The sequence below is a fragment of the Bidens hawaiensis genome, unplaced genomic scaffold (genome assembly GCF_021521415.1).
Source record: "Bidens hawaiensis isolate Kalapana, Puna unplaced genomic scaffold, B.hawaiensis_p1.1 tig00019072_1, whole genome shotgun sequence".
Taxonomy (NCBI): domain Eukaryota; kingdom Viridiplantae; phylum Streptophyta; class Magnoliopsida; order Asterales; family Asteraceae; genus Bidens; species Bidens hawaiensis.
Window position 1 is genome coordinate 455,399 of NW_027492893.1, and position 22,330 is coordinate 477,728.

Consider the following 22,330-nt stretch of genomic DNA (forward strand, 5'->3'; position numbering starts at 1 on the left):
GGCTACTGAGAGAGAGAGAGAGAAGGCGTAAAGAGATAATGAGAGGTGGGGAAGACGGTAACATAGAACATCAAATTAGGGGCCATCGATTTCACACCACTACAATATTATTGGGCCATCGACCACACAGAAAGGGAAGGATGCTTTGCCAGAAAAATGCAACGGACATCGATTTCCACACAGAGAGTGTATGATCTTGATTTAAAGCTTCTTAACAGAATATGTATTTGGATTGCTGAATTGAAGTACATGCTGATTTGGTGTTGAGAACGATGACAGTGCTGGGTGGTAATGAAAGTATAAAAGGGGAAGTCATTTAATAGGAAAGTGAAAAAATAAATAGAATAACGAATTTATCAAATTATCCTTGATTTAATGGATAAAAATAGACAAGGTTAGAAAAAAATACTGAAATAGTAAGTTTTAGAAAAATGAAGTATCATTTATATTATAATATATTAAAAAACATACTAAAATTTTTTATTAAAATAAACCACTGGTAATACAACGACACTTAATTTTTTTTTTCCGCCCAACATATTTCTTCAACGTAAGGACCACTTGGTTCAATTTATGTTACAGTCCATACATATATTCTAACCAAGCCCACCTAATTGATGTAGCATTTGGTGTGTGCCTGCTCAAAGTTAAAAAGAAAAATAACAAATAAATATTTTTAATGAAGTTTCATAACTAATTAATAAAAGTTGCATTCAATTTCTTAGACCAAACCCAATACAATGTATTTAGCTTGCATTTGTGACATGAACGGTGAGTTGAAGGAAAGAGATAAGAGAGACAGTGTTGAAAAATCTTTGGCTAATTGCATGCATTTGGAATGTTTTGAGGGAGAATGAGAGAGAAAATGATGAAAGAGAATGTGTGGAAAGAAAGAGACATAGCATAGTAGATAATGTGACGTGCATTTACATAATTTGCATTGGTGATGGTCTTAGACAATCTCCAATTAAGAAGGTTTTTTAGAGTGTTTTTATATGTCACTTGGCATTTGATCCCACAGTAACATCCCAGCTCTCTTCTATTCTCTCTCCTCTCTTCTTTTACTCATCTCACAAGCCTATTCTTAATACATTATTCACTAAAACCCTCATAACACCTTCTCTCCTTCACATCATACACTCTCTCATCCACGTCATATTCTCTCTCCTTATAAACACCCAAAAATCAGCTATTGGTAATGCTCTTAGGTTGTAAGGTATGGAAGACATTATGCCGGTGAAAATGTTGATGTGGCAGGTGGCGCCGGCGGTAAACACCACCCCGCTCAAATTGGCACCGATGGCGGTGAAGTTCTGGATCTGATTTTACCGCTCAAACTGCCGCTGGCTTCTTTGCAAAGTAGGAATGGAATAATAATTGTTTATTCCATATAACCATGCATGTGACCAATTCCAAAAGGGATAACCTCGTACCTCGAAATTACGGCGACATTTTTATCATCTTCGGCGAAATTCTGGCGACAAATATGACCTTCCAGATCTGCCCCGATGTATGAATAAAGGAAAAAATACGAACTAAATAGATGTAAGAGCTTCAAAACATGGGTGTATTGTTGAGGTCGCCGGTCGTTAGTCACGACGCCGGTGGAGGTCGCCGACGCGACGGTTGTGATAGGGAAAGTGGCTGACCAGGAAAGAAAATGGGGTGTGGGAGTGGGAATGCTATATAAATGCATATATTTCTTTTTTTTTTTTAAATCAAGTAATTTTTAAACCAAGTAATTTTTCTTGTTATTTCTTATTTCTTATTTTTAGTTGTATAAAATTAATTTTAGTTATATTAAATTATTTATTTTAAATGTAAGAGAAATGGTGAATTGGTAATCATTTTCATAGTATTGTGAAAAATAGTGAAGTGGAGTGTGGTATGATGTGACGCTGACGTGACACTATAAAGTGGGAAGCAAAATGACATCCACACCTAATGGTCTTATGGAAGTCTCACCATGATTTTATTATGGCATTTTAAGGTTACATCACGATAAAATTTGTATGTCAAGTTTTAAAGTTTTATGCATCGTTTTAGCTCATTTTGTGCATAACCTATAAAATGTTAAAACCACTCAATGTAATTGCATTCTAACAAATATTTAAATTAAAAATGCAATATTATTGACAACTAACTCTAACCAAACAGCCAATCATTAGATACAACAAACATGATCGATCTGTGAGGTATCAGGATTATATATAGTAAGCATTTCCAATGTTCATTTCGTTGGAAAAAAATATTTTCCTACACACACTAAAGAAAAGGCTTGAAAACATTAAGCTTTTGAATTGTTTACTAATAACATTTCTCGGTGAAATTGCACAACAAATTATGTAAAATAAATGATTAATGAAAGAGATTAGCTAAGACAAAACTGAGAAATAATGTAGTAACCATATTACCCATTCCACGGTACACTTAACTACGACTAACATTGTTACAACAAACACGACTGTTACTTGTTTATCAAGGCTTGGATTTCTTCTAAGCTTTTGCCTTTCGTTTCGGGCACTAGTTTTGCTACAAAGATAATCGTGAGGATCGAAAATCCAGAAAACAACCAGAATGTACCTATTTCAAAGCAAAACACAAAGAGCCAATTTAGTTTAAAAGAACAAATTGATACTAATTAATTACAATGAACCAGAAGCTAGGATTGCGAAAATGTACCAGCCGGGCTCCCGGTAATGAGGAAGTTAAAACCGTACGAAACCACCCATGCACCAAACCAGTTCACTAACACGGCTAGACTCCCTGCAGCACCTTTTATGTGCAATGGGAATATCTGTGAACCCAAAGGAAAGTGTTAACCCTGATTATTGTGACTTGTGAGCTTAAAACTTAAAACATAAAGCAGCATGGTGTAGGTTAACCATGGTTACCTCAGACATGATCAACCAAGGTACAGCTCCCATCCCAATTGAAAACGATGCTATGAATATGAGAACGCCCGAAACAGCAAGAAGTGGGACCCATTCAAGGAAAACGGCTTGGCCCTTAAGGAAAAATGAAGTCCCGGCAAGAAAACAACCAAGAAATGTCCCGAATGAATATACCTGATAACATCAGAAGAAACATTCATAGGTATCCCAAAAAAATGTCCTGAGGCGGGCTATTGCCTACAGTTTTGTCAAAAGAATTACCATAAGGAGCGGTCTTCTTCCAGATTTGTCCATTAAGACCATACCGAGAATGGTTACAGGAATCTGTATTTAACAAAGACAGTATTAAGCATTACATAAAAGAATTGACAAAATGGTTCAATTTAAACAAACCTGGATCAAGGCATACGCAATGGTTCCAGCTTTACCTGATGAAAGTCCTGTGCATAACAAGTTTCAGTTTATTGACTAAAGAGCGCGGACTCAGTGCATAAAAAGGTTTTCAAAAGTCACAATTTATTTCAAATCACTAGAGATTGTATACCAGCAGTTTGAAAGGTATCACTTGCATAGAATCCTATTCCATTGATTCCTCCCCATTGTTGACATACCATTAATCCAACAGCAATCTAAAACATAAGGGAAAAAGGTCCTAAACAAATCAATACCGTGCTTTAAATTTTCTAAATTTTGTATCCGGATATAAAAATCAATTGCTGCTTACAATAACTGCTTTTATGTATTTGGCATCAATTAAATCCAATAGTCTAGCTTTAGGAAGACTTTGAAGAGTAAGTATACTCTCCTGTAAAAGAACATTCAAACATTTAGTCATTTTGATTTTCAAAAACCAAGAGAAACATATACAAGATCAGATTATGCGCAATACATGTATCTCATCGGCTTCAGCAAAAATGTCTGCTTTTGCACCGCGAAGCTTGCGTAAAGAATATTCGAATTCTTCTTCACGTCCAACTTTAGCCTAATTAAAAATTCCCAAATAACATCATCAGATGTTACACTATAACATCATTCGTAAATTGTTTGAAGTTTCCAGAACGTACCAGCCATCTAGGCGATTCTGGGATAAACAGTAGGCCAACAAGCAGCAGAATGCAAGGAACGAGTCCTGAAATCAAATAATTATAAGTTTTTGGATTTATTATACAAATATATAGGTATAAACTTAAAATGTAAATATTTTTGCATACCTGTTAAAGCTAATGTTCTCCATGAAACAACTGTTCCCAACAAGAATGATATTGATGAACCAGTAACAATCATGAGCTGCACAAGTAAATTAACATAAAAAGTATAATCTGTGAGTTACCAACTCAATTTTAATTAAAAGAGTGCAAATGTAATGAAATTTAACTAATTTAAGCATTCTAGCCATGACTCTCACCTGATTGAGAGTCGTGAGCCCGCCACGTAGATTTTTTGGTGCTATTTCCGCGATATATATTGGAACCTAGATGTAAATGCGCGATATAAACACTTACGCAAACTGTGAAACAAATAATTCTTCAAATTTGATTCAAGTTTGGTCATTTACCACAAAAGAGAAGATCCCTATGCCATATCCAGTAAAAAACCGACCCGTATCAAGTAAAAGGGATCCCTAAGTTAAACATCATAACAAGAAAAATCAACCATATAACAAAATAACACCTAAATATGTTCAAATGCACAACATAACATTATTTTGTAGTTTACCATGCTGGTAAAGAGTGCAAGCCATCCTGCTATACAGAATACCGCTGATAGCGCCATGGCCTGATTTAAACATCAACAGTAAATTTACTATTTTAGATCATGTTTTAAGACAATAGAAAGACATGTTTATGACAATCATGTGTATATAATCAGAAATAAATAGATATTTTATGTTTGTATTTTTCTTTTATATAGGCAAAAACATGTAAGTTTTCAATAAAAGTATGTGATTGGAAACATGCTCATGATGGACATAACCAAAAATTGGGAATCATTGTACGGTAGGGATAAACTAATATAAAATCATGTTCAAAAGCATCACAAATCAATTATTAATTATTTTAGATAAGGGACATATAAAAAACAAATGCTACACGATCTAGAATTTCAATACAAAAAACCTTAGCTTAACATGTATCACTTAATAATTAAAAGAAAAAAAAAAGCAGTTCCGTCACGGGTTCTTATGGCTAAAAATTAATAATATTAAAGAGTAGGGACATCCAATAATTCCAACTCACATGTTGAAACTATTATATTGTTCATTTTCATTTATACATCTATCCCCCGACCAAAAAGAGTGTTGACGACAAAACTGTTCAGAGTTTTTGAAAAGACAAAAAATACTTTCGATACTGTGTATTACAACTAAGAAGCTAAGTATTATTTCTTCTAGGAATTAGATACTGAATACTTGAATAATGTCTACAACTCTACATATGTTATGAACATTATCCCTATTCAATGAATGGATTAAATTGAAAACAAAAATAATTAATAAATTTCCATAATTATCATCCTCAAATATGGACATTTGGTGGAACAAACGTTTCAAACAGTTCGCTTGCCTTCTGTTTCGATGTAATCCAATAAACAATCTTACAAGTATTTAACGATTATATATGCTCTATATTAAAAACAGTTCTATATGACGTCCATGTGGTAAAGAAGAAGAAGATGAAGTCCATGTGAGATATAAGCTGTATCTGACGTGGTTCCGCGTCTGCCTTCTGCTCTTACCACTTGAATGAATAATATTCAAACTAATCTGCTTGTTGTTTTGTACTCATCTTTGATCTCAATATCTATCAACATTTATATTATGATTTAACTAATTCAATACGTACACAATAGTCATCACCCTTCGAATATTACGTATAAGAAACGAGTATATTATATAAAAATATCACACCCTAAAGTTCTGAATGTTTTGTTGGTTTTCTGTGGTGATCAGTTAAAATTTTGTTTATTAAAACCGGTTCAATAAACCTGGTTAATAATAATTAATCTTATTAATTAATAATTATACGCAGCGGAAAGTATACAATTAATCAGCACCGAAACAAAACCCAACATGATCCGGTTACAGACAATACGAGTACGAGTCAAACAATAAATATATAATTAAACTAACGATATATTTAAGTTTACCTCGTGTAATAAATAACTGGTTGAGACACCGAAGGCTAACGAACCGAGTTAGGTGACACTACGAGATCTAACGACCAACGGTGGCGGTGCGCGACTGCAACGGCAGCGGTGGTGCGCACAGCAGACCGCAAGCAGCGACGGTGTGCGGCTGTGGATGGCGGCGCCGGCGAGGGACAGGCGGCGAACAGACGGCGGTGATGGCGGCGGTGAAGTAGGTGGCCGGCTACTAGGATGGAGGAAGAGAGAAGATGAACTTGTTAATTGGCTTAGGGTTAAGGTTATCAAAACATCATATATTTATATAACTTCCTATTAGGTTTAACTAATCCCATTAGTTATAAACCTAATGGGCCAACAAGTTCAACTCTTACTCTAAAGCCCGCTCCATGTAATTTTTATTTCATTAAAGTATCTAACCCGGTTAACTAACTTAAGCGGGTTAATGGTTCGTTACCTCATAGTGTAACTCTCACGGGTCATAACCCGGTTGGCCGTATTGACTTACCCGAACCGGTCCATAATTCCAACAGTCTCCCACTTGGATGGTTTCTGGTTAAGTTACTCAATACTGACAGCCAGCGGTACTTTAGCTACACATAGCTGCCCCCCAACAGGTTATAACATTTTAAATTCATTAACAAAAAAAATCTTGGAATACACTATTGCAAGATAACGATTTTATGGTAATCGTTGTCATCTATCCTTTTTGTATAAGACATCAATTGAACAATGAGACATGGATCAGGTTCAATCTCATATGGCGTTCAATCATTATAGTTCTCGATCAAGAATCAAAATGGTCCAATCAAACACACAGTTAGTTTTGGAGAGGCCTCACACTTTACCAGTTTGAATCAACGAGGGCGCAAAGATGTCTAACTGTTACATATCATGTTAAGAGTACAAAATCCCATCTTGATTACATACAACTCCCACTGAACTTCAGATCATTCCCAACCAATGCCTTTATAGCTGGCAGTTATGCGACAGCGGTGGACACTGATCAAAGAATAACCTTTAGTAAACGAAAGTTCTAATATGTATCTCAGGTCTGAGGATACTAAATGAGTATACCGGTATCAAAACATCTTATGACTAAGATCCATGAAGATGATTTGATGCGATTTACATCCAACATCATTCATAATGAGGTCTGTGAGTTTGGAAGTCAACCCCTTGAGTTCAAAGTCAGAATAGTCTTAATTCAGAGTCGTTCCCACGAGTCATACCGACTACGGATAATTTAGAATATAATATTCATGGATTAAACGTATTAAAACCGAACACAGTTATTTTATTCAACAATTTGCATTTAAACATTAAATCAAAAGAGAACTTAAAAGTATAACTGTTTGAGATGCTCACACATCCAAATACTAAAACAAACTACTAGCTAATCTAAGACCGATAGCATCTCGGTGATGATCATGCTCGTCCTGAGTCATCGGTTTAGTAAATGGATCAGCTAGGTTTTGATCTGTGTCTACTTTGCTTATTAAGATGTCTCTTTGTTCCAGTATATCCCGTATATAGTGGAACTTACTTAGAATGTGCTTGGCCCTGCGATAAGATCCGAGCTCTTTGGCTTGAGCAATGGCTCCTGTGTTATCACAGATTACGTCGATCGGTTTCCGAAAACTTGGAACCAAATCAAGGTGGGCTATGAATTTCTTCATCCAAGCAAATTGGGAGCAAGAAACATCTTGGTCATTCTGGAAGCTAGCATCAATGTAACACCTTATAGTAAGCTCTTCTTTCACTCCTCCAAACACAAAGAACATGTCCTTTGTCCTTTTCAGGTATCTTAGAATGTTCTTCACAGCAGTCTAGTGGGCAATGCCAGGATTCTGCTAAAATCGACTAGTCATGCTTAGCGCATACGAGACGCCAGGTCTAGTACATAACATAGCATACATGATAGAACCAATCGCTGAAGCATATGGAATTGCTTGCATGTGCTTAGCTTCAATGTCCGTTGCCGGATATTGCGATTTGTTCAACACGGTTCCTTTAGCCATGGGGGGGGGGGGGCTCATCTCTTGGAGTTATCCATAGAGAAGCGTGCCATTACTTTGTCTATGTATGTACTTTGATTCAGCCCTAGAAGCCGCTTAGACCTATCTCGGTAGATCTTAATTCCTAGAATATAAGCAGCTTCACCAAGATCTTTCATTGCGAAACAAGAGCCCAGCCAGTTCTTAACTTCCTTAAGCATAAGGATGTTGTTTCCAATAATCAGTATATCATCCACATACAGGAGGAATGATATAGTGCTCCCATTAGCCTTTCTGTAAACACAAGGCTCATCTTTATTTTTGATAAAACCAAACTCTTTGATTTTCTCATCAAAATGAAGATTCCAGCTGCGAGATGCCTGTTTAAGTCCATAAATGGACTTATTCAGTTTGCACACCCTGTTAGGATATTTAGGATCGACAAAACCTTCAGGCTGAACCATATAGACATCTTCAGAAAGATGTCCATTAAGAAAAGCAATTTTGACATCCGTTTGCCATATCCCGTAGTCATAGTACGCGGCTATGGCAAGTAATATCCTTATCGACTTAGTCATAGCAACGGGCGAGAAGGTTTCATCATAGTCAATACCCTGAGTTTGAGTAAAACCTTTCGCGACTAGCGGTGCTTTATAAGTCTGCACATTTCCATGCATGTCGGTTTTTCTTCTTGAAAATCCACTTGCTCCCTACTGCCCGACACTCGGGGGGTAGCTCAATCAAGTTCCAGACTTGATTGTCACGCATAGATTGCATCTCGGCATTCATGGCATCTTGTCATTTCTCAGATTCCGAATCTAAGATAGCAGATTTGTAATTAGTAGGTTCGTCACTTGACTCGGCTACTAAGAGGACCTCGGGACCATCTAGATGCCATAGGTATTTAGAGTTTGGTTCGCGAGTCATATTACTTCTGCGAACGCTTGTGTTCATGTCCGATGTATCAGCAACAACAACTTGTTGATCAAACGTTCCAACTTCCTCAGCGGTAGTTTGTAGTTCTTGAATTTCTTCAAGATCGACAATATTATCTCTAGTTCCTCGATCGAGAATATCTTTCTCGAGAAAGTGGCCCTTCCTTTTGATAGAAATCACATTTGTATCAGGATGGAAGAAATAATATCCGCTTTGGTTATATTATCCGACGAAAACAACTTTTACGCTGCGAGGATTGAGCTTATCATCAGAATCACTAGTGACATAAGCATCACATCCCCATACTCTAAGGAAAGACAAATTGGGTTTTCGCCCATGCCATGTCTCATATGGGGTTTTGCTAACCTTTTTAGTTGGAGCCAGATAAACAATGCGGGCGGCAGTCAAAAGGGCAAAACTCCAAAAGGAGTGAGGCAAGTTAGTTCTATACATCATCGATCGGACCATGTTTAGCAAGGTACGATTTCTCCTCTCGCTCACGCCATTGTGTTGGGGTGTGTCGGGTAGAGTGAGTTGTGAAACAATTCCACGCTCTTTTAGATGATGCATGAATTCTGAGCTGAGATACTCTCCGCCTCGATTTGATCGAAGCATTTTAATAGTTTTCCCGAGTTGGTTTTCCACTTCGTTTTGAAACTCTTTGAACTTTTCAAAGGTTTCATGCTTGTGTTTCATGAGATTCACATAGAGGTGCACAAACCGGTTTTTTTAAAAAAACCGGTTCGGTTATTAACCGGACCGGTTTTTTTTGGCCCGGAAAAAAACCGGTTCGGTTAATAACCGGACCGGTTAATAACCGGTTTTTTGCTGTCAAAACCCTAACCGGTCTAACCGGTTAGGACCGGTTTAGAAACCGGTTAGAACCGGTTAATAAACCGGTTTTTTTATTAACCGGTTTTTTTATAAACCGGTTTTTTTTATTAACCGGTTTTTTTTTTTATTTTTTTTTTAAATTTCGCGGTTTCAAATACGAATATTTGTTTTTTATATTTTGTACTTAATGAAGACCATTATTTTTTCACAGTATAAACAAACCGGTAACTACAAGGCAAAACGGTAACTACAAGGCAAAACGAACTGACCGAAGCCATTCTTTGCTTTCGTTGTTAGGGTTCTTTGCTTGGAAGATGAGTATGAGTGTGTGTTGGTGAATGTGTTTTCAACAAACCAAAGATTAAAAACACATAACTTTCATTTATAGTTTTTACATTAAAAATACAAACATTAAATCGTTATCGCATATTCGTAACTCAAAAATACAAACATTAAATCATTAACACTGAAGAAATCTCTGCCAAGAACTGTTGTTCATGATTTAACTCAAAAATACAAACATTAAATCGTGAACTAGCAGATGCTCCTGTTGTTCCCAATCGCAGTTTGTTCATGATTTGCCTCCATGTTTGCTGTTTCTTTAACTAAATTAGAAAAATCCAAATCAACAAGTAAATAAGAGCACATATTAGGAAAAAGAATGCTTAGACACGATTACATGAACAACTTGCTGTTTCTTACTCATGATTTGCCTCCATGTTTGCTGTTTCTTTAACTAATTTTCTTCGCTACCCGATCCCGAGCTATTTCTTAGGTAATCGTCGTACGTGGCTTCTTCATCGGTCATTGGTTGAGTGTGTCCTTCATTGACCTCGTCTTCATACAAGCCCGCTTCATACTCCATTTCCCCCTCGAGTGAGCGTTGATGTTGTGCCCTATCTAAAGAGTCCAAGTAATCCTTGTAGCAAATCGACATCTCTATAGCTGGTGCAGTGAGTCGAGTCCTCCTAATCGATATAACCCTGCCAGAAACAGAAAAAGCAGACTCCGAAGCTACCGTGGAAGCTTGGACCGTTAGTAAATCTTTGGCCATGGCGGCGAGGATCGGAAACTCATCCTCCTTACCTCTCCACCAAGCCAGCAAATCAAGACTTCTAAATTCATCCGGAGTCATGTGTTTCACAAAGTTGGTACCACCATACCTTCCAAGTTCACTGCTTGGGGTGTTTACCTTTTGACGTTTACCGGCGTCTTCCCAAATCATGTAGTACATCCCCATTTCAAGGTCGGTTTGGGATTGGGATTGGGCAACAGCTCTTAACGAGTCATGAATTTGGGAAGACGACCCGTATTTTGTAAGGTAGACATCATACATGTTTAACAAGGTGGTGTTGAAAGCATTCTTTAAAGTTTGGCTATAATAGGGGTTTTGATCGTCGTTTAACCCTAGCTCATCACAAATTTTTTCTATTAAAGCTTCGACACCACCAACATTGATGCAAGGGTTTAACGCAGCAGCACATGTCAAAACAGCGGGTAGTTCTTGAAAATATTTTCTAAATTTTTCTTTCATTTTTACACCCATATCAAAATAAGGTGCACCCCTACAATGAAGTTCACTCAACTTTGTGCACATGACAGCAATTTTTGGTAAAGCAATGGGGCTTGTTGGATAGTAAACCCTGGATAAACTAGTTGTGCAAGATTTAAAAATTTGAAGGACCTCCGTAACGATCTCAATCAATAACCAGTTTCTAGGATCGTACGGTGCACATTTACCCCTACTTGACAAAATTTGATGAAACGCAATTAATGATTCTTTTTGTTGGATGGCTTTCTCAAACATATTACAAGTCGAGTTCCATCTTGTTGGACAATCCCAATTTGGCCCCAACCATTGACAATTAGCTTCTACACAAAATTTTTTGTATCTTGAAAATGTTTTATTGTTGCTAAAAACATCTCGTAACATTCTTTTAAAATTGTTTCTTTGCGTTTCGATCACGTTTAACCCATCTTGCACGGCCAAGTTGATAATATGTGCAATGCATCGGCTATGAAAAAACGCTCCATCACAAATAGGTTTATACTTTAATTTTAAATTGCCAACCGCGGCCGTATTGTTGGACGCGTTATCAAACGAAATTGAAAAAGATTTTATGTTCAATCTTGTATTGTCGAAAGACTTTATCCAAGATTTGAAAAATATTTTCTACCCGTGTGCGGGTAATCAAACAATTGAAACGCAACGGTTCGTTTCATCATTTGCCACGACTCGGGGTCAACCCAATGAGCCGTCACACAAATGTATGAGTCGGGCGAACCATGAGGTACCGACCACACATCCGTTGTTAAGTTTACACCAGTTTGTAAGTTTGAAAAGTATGAAATTAGTTCGGATTTAGCGTTTTTCCATGCTTTAAGACAATCTCTTCTAAGGGTCGAACGACTTACGTGTTGGTAGCGTGGTTGAACATAGTTTTGCATCATCTCCGTGAATTGAGGGTTGTCGAAGTGGTTGAAAGGAAGTGTTTGTTGAATCACAAAGTTTGAAAACTGTTGACGTACCGCTTCAACGTCGTACGTAAACACCGCTCCTTGATTCGTCATCTCCGGCTGCGAACTACTTCCCGATTCGTCCTTCAAGGCCTTGCAAAAGGGCCTTTGTACATGCGCTTTTAAAGTGGAGTTTGCATCTTTGCATAAAACTTCAAACAATGTTTGCATCGAGCTTTTTGGCTACCGTTAGACATTTCGCATAGGTCGAAATGTTGTCAAACATCATGGTTTCGTTTCGTGGGGATGACCCGAACGACCGTTTCTCCCGTGTTCGAGGCACCCATGTTGACGGATGAAGCAGCACTTTGGGAGGCCATGATAATCGACTACGAAATAAGAGTGGTATACTCGAGTATGAAATAAACGACTACGAAATAAGAGCGTATGGAGTGGTAATGTGGTATAATTGAGCGTGAGATAACAAAATAATCGCGTATGAAATAAACGTTTAGAGCGTTTGGAGTTGTATAATCGAGTGTGATCTAACCAATACCCAACCTAAACTATATATAGATGTTTGTGGGGTAAAATGGTAAAAAAAAAAAAAAACGGTCCAAAAACAAAAAAAACGGTCATATAGCCGTTATAAACCGGTTTTTTTATAAACCGGTTAACCAGTTTTTCCATAACCGGTTAACCGGTTTTTCCATAACCGGTTAATAAAAAAAACCGGTTTTTTCCATTAACCGGTTTTGGATCTAGAACTTGTAACCGAAAGACGAACCGGCGGTTTCTAAACCGGTCAAAACCGGTTTTTAAAAAACCGGTTTTCGTAAAAAACCGGTTTCCGGTTTAAACCGGTAAACCGGTTCCCCAACCGGTTTTTTTGGCCATCTCTAGTCATTCACATAGGCATATCGACTGTAATCGTCAATAAAAGAAACGAAGTATCTTTCATGATTCCTAGACATGGTTCTGAAAGGACCGCATACATCAGTATGTATGATTCCCAGCAGATCCTTTCCTCTTTCATTCTTATGAGTGAAGGAGCCTTTGGCGAGTTTGCCAGCCAAACAAGATTCACAGTTATCAAAAGAGTCCGGTCTTGTGTATTCAAGAATCCCTTCGGATTTGAGTCTCTTGACTCGTGCCTTGCTTATGTGGCCAAGTCGGCAATGCCATAGAAATATATCATTGATGCCAGATCTGATACGTTTAGAAAGATTATATACATTATTGTTTATTTGAACATCAACCTCATAAATACCATTTCGAGGTTTAGCCTCCAAATAAAATATATTATTCAAGTAGGCAGAAATAGTAATACTATTAAAAACGTGCTTAAATCCTTGTTCAAATAGTAAAGAAACTGAAATAATGTTTCTGGTCAAACCAGGTGCAAACAAACAATTATACAAAGTAACTACAAGGCCATATGGACAAGCAAAACGATATGTTCCAGTTGCAAGAACTAGGACTCTCTTCCCATCACCAACGATGAGTTCCATGCTACCTTGTTTCAGCTTCTTCCAGTTTTTAGGCTCCTACAAGACATTAACAATGTGGTAACCACATCCGGTATCAAATACCCATGTGGTGCTAGAGACAGTGAAAAGTTCACTAACGTAAATAGAAATACCTTTAGAGAAGCTTTCACCATTGGTCCTCTGCCTTTTCAGCTCAGTAAGGTAGTTGGGACAGTTACGTTTCCAGTGTCTCATTTTGTTGCACTTGTAGCACTGGCACTCATCAGGAGGCGGCGGCGGCACCTTTGCAACACATTTGTTAGTGTTGGTGGCAGACCTGGCAGCAACAGTAACCTTCTTCTTGCCTTTACCGTTATGACCCCGGTTCTTGGGTTTAGGCTTGACGACACCAACAGATCGAACCATAAGAACTTGATTGTTTTAGCGGGAATATTCATCTCAGCTGTCTTGAGCATTCCATGAAACTCCGGCACTGTCTTCACCCAGCCATTCATATTGAAATTCATTACGAACTAGTCGTAAGAGCTGGGAAGATAGTTCAGGATGAAATCCGTTGCCATTTCATCTGACAGAGGATAATCAAGTTTCCTTAGTTGTTCGATGTACCCTTTCATCTTGACGACATGCGCACTAACAGGTGATCCCTGTTCCATTCTGCAGCTGATAAGCTGCTTTATGGTGTCATAGCATTCTTGACGGGCTTGTTTCTAAAACATGCCCTTGAGTTGCTAAAGCATCTCATAGGCGACTTCAGCCGAGTCATCCATAAGCTTGTTAAGAACCCTCTTGGCATCTTCCAAGCCTTTTGCAAGCTCGTAAGACATGGTGGCTAGCATAATATAAGCGACTTCAGCAGAGTCATCCATATGCTTGTCAAGAACCCTCTTGGCATCAGCAGTATTGTTTTCAGGCTCGGTTGGAACAGGTTCATCGAGAACATAGTGCTTCTTTGCCATTTTGAGAACGAGTCACAAACTGCGATGCCACTCAAGAAAGTTGGTGCCATTCAACTTTTCTTTCTTAAGGATAGCCTTGAGGGTGAATGATGAGTTATTATCAGTAGACATCTGCTTAAATAAGCAAAAGTAAATTTTATTAGTATTTTTGATGTTTTAATCCTATTATTAATGACCCAATAACATTAGTAAATAGGAACCTGAGAATCTGGCTTCCGGTTACTAATGGCAGCTGTAGCATACAACATTAGTAAGTGGTTAGGCAGACAGACAACGATTGCCAATTATAAATAGAGCACAACTCTCGTTTTTTAGGCCTATTAAGACAACATTTGCATAAGTAGATACGTTTAGCCTCATCTATGCCCACCTTAGTCTCCAGACAGCTGTAGCACGTAACAAGAGAGTAAAGTAATAGTCGCCCTAGTAGAGTCACTTGTGAAAGAGCCGGATGTGTCAACGAAACCCTTTCACCTTGAAGGGATAGGCTAGAAATCAAGTGCGGTGCTGTAGCTCCAAACACTTGAAGTTTCGCAGTATGCCTCAAGTGTGACTTATAGTAGGATGGCATAGATTATTGATTTAAATTGGGATTAATTTTAAATATTACCGAATAGAGTAAAAGTCCAGTTTTACTTTATTGATCGAGACAACTTAATGAACCCTTTCATCTCTTAGGACACTTAGTTTTAAATAACCTATTAAAACTAAGTTTGTCGCGATAATACCAACCAATTTTAAGTTAATAGTTTTACCTATTAAGTTATTAGTTATGAAAAATTAAATTTGGTTTAATTTTGCAAAACATGATTGGTTAATTTATTTTAATGTATTTGGTATTAGGTTGGTGGTATTATAACCTATTATAATTAAGCAAGCAACCACAATAGCAAATAAGAACATGTAAATCTTAAATGACCAAGATTAGTGATTGATCTTGCTAGAGCCTATTAGCAAGATCAATCGGGTCAAAGGGTCACAATACAAAACAACCACAAGGATGGACTCTTGGTGCATCCCGTCATCTTTGGTAACTCCCACTGAATTCAAGAACTCCATGAGCTCGTCCTCAGTTTTCCTTCGGGTCTTCTTCTTTACAAAATTACACTAATACAAGTAATGAAAAACTAAACCATATCTATTACAATTTTGAACCATCAAGGTGGCCAAAAACCATAAAATAAAACTGAAAACTAAATACAACTTTTGAACAATCCATATGGCCAAAATAAAAATCATTCAACCAAACAAACAAGGTCGGGCCAGATTTACATATTCAACGAAAAATAAGTCGGGCAATATTTTGGTCAAATAAAATGAATAAAATTTTGACCAAACTAAAATTGCCTTAATATTTTATCTAGATCAAAAACCTCAACTACCTTGAAGTTTATGATGTAGAACCGGTGAAAATACCAGATTCGACTCGTATGTTGTAACCAAGGCTCTGATATCACTGTTGGGTTTTAGTGGTGATCAGTTAAAATTTTGTTTATTAAAACCGGTTCAATAAACGTGGTTAATAATAATAATTAATCTTATTAATTAATAATTATACGCAGCGGAAAGTATACAATTAATCAGCACTGAAACAAAACCCGACAGGATCCGGTTACAGACAATACGAGTACGAGTCAAACAATAAATATATAATTAAACTAACGATATATTTAAGTTTACCTCGGTTAACAAATAACCGGTTGAGACACCGAAGGCTAACGAACCGAGCTAGGTGACAAAATGAAATCTAACGACCAACAGTGGCGGTGCGCGACTGCAACGGCAGCGGTGGTGCGTACAGCAGACCGCAAGTAGCGGCGGTGTGCGGTGGCGCCGGCGACGGACAGGCGGCGGACAGACGGCGGTGGCGGACAGGCAGCGGTGGCTGGTCAGGCGCCGGCGGTGATGGCTGCGGTGAAGCAGGTGGCCAGCTACTAGGATGGAGGAAGAGAGAAGATGAACTTGTTAATTGGCTTAGGGTTAAGGTTATTAAAACATCATATATTTATATAACCTCCCATTAGATTTAACTAATATCATTACTTATAAACCTAATGGGCCAACAAGTCCAACTCTTACTACAAAGCCCGCTCTATGTAATTTTTATCTCGTTAAAGTATCTAACCCGGTTAACTAACTTAAGCAGGTTAATGGTTCGTTACCTCACGATGTAACTCTCACGGGTCATAACCTGGTTACCGTATTGACTTACCCGAACCGGTCCATGATTCCAACATGTTTTGCTATGTTGTTATTAATTAAAAAGATAGATATTTACATAAGTTTTGTATAAATATTTTTTATGCTTATTTGAGTGTTGTGTTTTCTAATATTACAAACAAATTGATAAGATCCATGTAAAGTTACATGGATATCTATAAGAGATTGCTTATTAAATACTAACTTCAATGTTGAATGCAGATAATTGATGAAAAATTAATAATAATTAAGCAAAATAAAAAAAAACAACTTATCATACATTATTAAGAGAGTGTTAGCCCGGTTAATTAAGACAACAAAGTTTGGTTAGAGTAGGGCATAGGGGTTCTCCAAATTTGAAGAGTGTGATAAACTAAATACAAGAAAGTCGTGGTTCTAAAACACTTTTTTAAAGAGAGACGTTGCACCATAATGTTTAAAACAATGCAAGTAACTATTTAGTTATTTTCCTTCAAATTAGTATTTAATAGTTATCAATTAACAAATAAATGATAATGAATGAATGATTATAGTGATTTAGATGGTTTTAGAATTTTAGATTGTGATGATTAATATGAAAGTGATAAATTATAGGTTTTTATTACAGAGTGTAAAATATAAATACAGATGCATGCTTATTTACATAGCAATAAGTAATTTTAGAAGTGTTTATGATTGATTATCCAAACATTAATTTATTTAATTATCAGTAGCTTTCATAAACATTTTATATATAAATTAACTAACCTTATTATTTAAAAATTAATATCATATATATATTTATTTAATTTTTAATAAAAGAAATATGTAATTGATATTAGTTTTAAGATAATAAGGTTATATGAAAAAATATATAATTGATATCAATTATATTTCTAAGTCTAGTTTTGTAGGAAGAAATAGCTAATCTTCTTATCTTTCTATACTCCTAAAGCAAAACCAAAACCAAAACCAAAACCAAGTATCCACTTACCTTTTTTTCTAGACCATACACCTATGTTGTCACTTAATATAATTTCATTTATATAATTGTCATATAATTCATTAATTAATGTTTCTAAAATCATAACCAACTTTTCCTTTTACATGATTTAAAACCGATTTTGACCACAATTAATTATTTAAACAGATTTTGTGTTCTCTTATGACAATAAATCGGATCTTCTACCACCTTAATTAACACTGGTAAATTTTTTTGTATCAGGTATTCCTTAGAGATTGCAAGTTTTTGTTTTAACTATTTACTATTTATGTTACTGCAAGTTTACATCTTTTTGTAATATTTCTATGTTTTAAATGTTGATTTTAATAAGTATGAGACAAGACAATTTGGATGTTTATTTTACTATATCATTAAGTGTGTTATCATTTTTTTATTTTTTATAAATATGACTTTTTAATTTCATAAATCTTATGATATTTACATATATATTACGTTTGAAATATTTTTCACCAGTGTATAACACAGTTAGGTTGTGTTTGTTTTTGATTAAAACATCTGCAGGAGGGGTGATGTCTGCAGGCGCGCAGACATCACCCATGAAGACTGTTTGTTTTTTTTTTTAAGATAAGATCTGAAATCAGCTTCTTTTATCTTAAAAAATAAGCTAAAAATTAGTGCTTCACACATCTTCACCCTACCTGCTCTCCTGCTGCCTCCTCTCCAACCATCCAAAAACAACAATAAGCATCCCATAAACTCCGGCCAGATATGATTCACCTCCGTCATCGCCTCCGGCAACTTCATCGTCGCAAAAATCCTCATCACCCCACCGGAAAACTCAGCACTAGCCTCCGGCACTTCAAACGCAATCTTCCCTTCAACAATTGACGAGTAGGAGCTAATATTATACGTCTTCACCGTCATCGATCCGTTGGAACCCTTGAACGCGATAAACGATTGAGCCCCCGCCATTCCGGTCCCGATGGGATTAATCGCCCATGCCACCCATCCATTTCGAATCCGGTGTACAACGGTGAGGAAACGGGAGAAAGAGTAGGGTCGCCGGAAATACGCCGTTTGAGACGCCGGACACGTCGCCGTCACGGTTGGAGACGGAGGAGACGTCTTCTGGCGACGACGAAGACGTTTGTGGCGGTGGTTATTCGAATAGTAACAATGGAGTTTCTTCTACATCGTCTTCTGGAACTCCTTGTACTTCCCTTTCTTGGTGATATTAATGAATTAATAAATAATTTATTAATTAATGTGTTTGTATTTTCAGTTTATGCAGACAGTGTTAACTTATAAAAACAAACAGTCTTATTTTTTCAGCTTACAGAGCTTCAGACCACATCTTCAGCTGCAGACATAAAAACAGATGAAATCAGCTTACAGATAGTTTATGTCTGCAAAAACAAACAGCACCTTAGTATCCTAGTATGGTTATATGATAAAATTCAATATACCTTATTCTGGTATATTCGCATATGAAAAAAAAGGAAGGCGTTTAATTTGATGACAAAATAGAAGGATAGATATTAATGATTATAATATTCTTCCATAGCACCTCCATAATTAATTTTATAGCCTTTAAAAATAAATGCGGGACTTATAACGCGATATACTTATTCGACAATTTAAAACTATTGTGATGAAAAGTACGTAGTACAACAATTAATGTTGCTCAAATAATAGAAAATTGTTTTATACCCATCCGATGACAGGTAGAGATGCATGAATCGATTTAAAACTCAAAACCGGTTTAAGCTGAAACCGATTTGGTTTCGGTTGCTTTCAGGTTGAAACCGGTTTCTTGACCATTTATGATATGTTTCAGTTCGGCTTTTGATCGGTTTTGGTTCGAGTTTGACCACTTTTTAACGATTTTGGTTTGGTTAAACGGTTTAGAATCGATTTTGGTGAAGAAAATTATAAACCAGTTCCAAAGCTACGATTTCAAACCGGTTTCTACATAATCAATTTCAAACCGTTCGGTTTTAGTTTGATCTTCTGATCGGTGCGATTAACTAGTTTATTTGCCCAGCTGTAATGACAGGCCCTTTACCATGTGAAATCATAAAACTTATATTTTTATATTTTTTTAAATTACTATCGTATATATTTAAAGTAAGACTCAATTGCAGTTTTGGTACCCAAAACATAGCTTTCAACCCCGTGGTGGTTTTTCCGTAGTTATGGTCCCCGTGTTGGTCTTTTCTTTTTGCAATTAGATTTGCCGTTAAATCTCCGTTAACGATTTCTATGAAACTCATTTCACACATAAACCTAATAATAATAACAAATTGAGAGGAGCCTATCGTTACCTATTCAACAACGCATTCTCCATCTTCAACCCCAATCCCACACTATTTCTCTACCTCCATCCAGCCACCACTAATCCGACCACCTACTACCGCCACATAGACGAGGAGACCATCGTTACCTATTCTTGTGATTCAGGTCAACCCGGTTCTAAATTTGTGATTAGCGAAGAACAAAAGCAAAAGGAGACCAGTGGCGGAACAACAAAATTTTTTCACAGAGGTCGGAAATCTTTTAGTCGTTACTTAGTTGAATATTAGTATAAAAAAGACGGTTCAGTTCGGCCATTCGGGTCGGGTTAAATTGGTGTATAAATTTTTTACCGGTACGGTTAGGTTGTTCCACTCGAGTCAAATCAGGTAAGATAATATAAAGAAAATAATCAAACAAAATCTCATATAACAAAAAAAAATACGTGAAACGTCTTTAAAAAGGCATAAACGAAACAAAATATATTTAAAGTCATTCTACACAAATTTTATATTTTTTGAAATCTAACCACAACATTATCTAGTTTGACATTCATAACTAAATGTTTTTCAAAATACAACTATTATTTAAATATATAGACACTAACCATTAAAAGAAATTGTTAAAAACTAATAAATCATCTACTAAATGAAACAATAAACAGTGGAGAAATGATATAATACAAACGAAAAGTTTGATTTTCAGCCTAAATTAATTAATAAAATAAATAAATAATATTTCTTTTTGTTGTAAATTATTACTACATAATACGCAAGAGTCTTATTAGATCACTTGGACTAGTCCGCAAATTTTGTTTATGATATTTTAGTTCAGTCATCGTAACTAATGTAACGAAAACCGATCGAATGCTAGTTTTTGTTTCAGTGTTGTTAACATTATAATGAACGTGACGGAAACTGACTGAATTCTCATAGACTCACCGCCTTGACACATGGGATCGACAACTGTCAGGCTTACCAAAACTCGAGATTTACCGACTGACGCAACCCCATTGGTCCACCTCAATTTTTATAATTTTTTTTGTTTTATATTTGGTTTTAATTGCGATACAATAACACATGTCACCGAAACCGATTGAATTCGCGCTAAATTATTGGCTCAACGCTTGGGTTTTATCACCGTTCGAGCTTTACTGACCTCCCAGCGCAACGTGCTGAGTAAAAATCTGGTTACAAGTAAATTTTGATTACATATCTTTCATCCTACTCTGCATTTACTATTGGACCAGACTTTTACAAAAGTCAATTTAATTAATTAATTCACCTTTAAATATTTTAATATTACCATCTTCTTCATCTCGATCTTAACCTACCTCCACCATATCTTCCGATCATCAAAAATTTTAGAGTCCAAATTAAAGATTTTATTTCCATCTTATATTCTCACCAATTTCACAGAGGTTGGTGTCAAAATTTCATAGGGATCGATCGGGATTTTAACACACATATAGTACTACAAATAGAAATTTCGTAAGGGTCGGTGAAGAAACACTAACCGGACCCCGGGCAGATTACGGGTAACCTGGGGGTTAGATAGATGTTTCCCACGAGGGCTTGGACCCGGCAAAGATGGTTCTTCTGATAACCTGCAAAACAGACACCGTGAGCTCGTCACTGAGAAGGGGGGGGGGGGTTCCTCCTTGTGACCACCCTCCGGCGTGAGAATCAGACTAGATTGCTCTTTAAATATAAATGTATATTAAGAGATTGCTAGAGCAGATATCAGGTATAATATGTAATACGAGATAGTATATGATAAGATAAGATGATCATACCATTTGGGGTATTTATAGCCGAAGGTAGGTTTCCAAGGAGGTGTGGCCGGCTGAATAGTATTCCTGTTCTACCAACTGTGGCCTACGCACGTGCCCTGCTGGTAGTTGGTGGGTAGGCAGCGGCTGATAGTGACCAGGCCTGCTGTGTACTATTCCTTTTCCACCAACTGCCGGCTATGCACGTGGTATGACAGGAGTTGGTGAGTAGGCAGCGGCTAATAGTGACATACAGTACGAGAGCATGCTGCTCGCCATACTGTTGTCAATAAGCTGTCGTATCTTTAGTCAGATCTTTTGCCCATACCTCGTCAGGTACAGTACAAAAGATCTTCCCGTATCGTACGGACTGGCTTTTGGGCGGGAGTATTCCCCCTCCCGCCTTTGTGCGGGATT

At 36.8% G+C, this 22,330-nt stretch overlaps 1 protein-coding gene across 1 annotated transcript; it reads right to left on the reverse strand.

Moving 5' to 3' along the window:
* Nucleotides 1-2,375: 2,375 nt before the first annotated feature.
* On the reverse strand, nucleotides 2,376-18,822 carry LOC143557618 (sugar transporter ERD6-like 16). The gene is made up of 14 exons (XM_077046655.1): nucleotides 18,628-18,822; nucleotides 4,611-4,670; nucleotides 4,450-4,515; nucleotides 4,300-4,365; nucleotides 4,106-4,181; nucleotides 3,959-4,023; nucleotides 3,784-3,876; nucleotides 3,619-3,699; nucleotides 3,439-3,523; nucleotides 3,288-3,334; nucleotides 3,156-3,218; nucleotides 2,895-3,068; nucleotides 2,683-2,797; nucleotides 2,376-2,583 (listed from the first exon to the last, which is right to left on the reverse strand). The coding sequence occupies exons 1-14, from the start codon at nucleotides 18,820-18,822 to the stop codon at nucleotides 2,468-2,470; spliced, it is 1,302 nt and encodes a 433-aa protein (XP_076902770.1). The 3' UTR covers nucleotides 2,376-2,467.
* Between the last annotated feature and the right edge of the window lie 3,508 nt (nucleotides 18,823-22,330).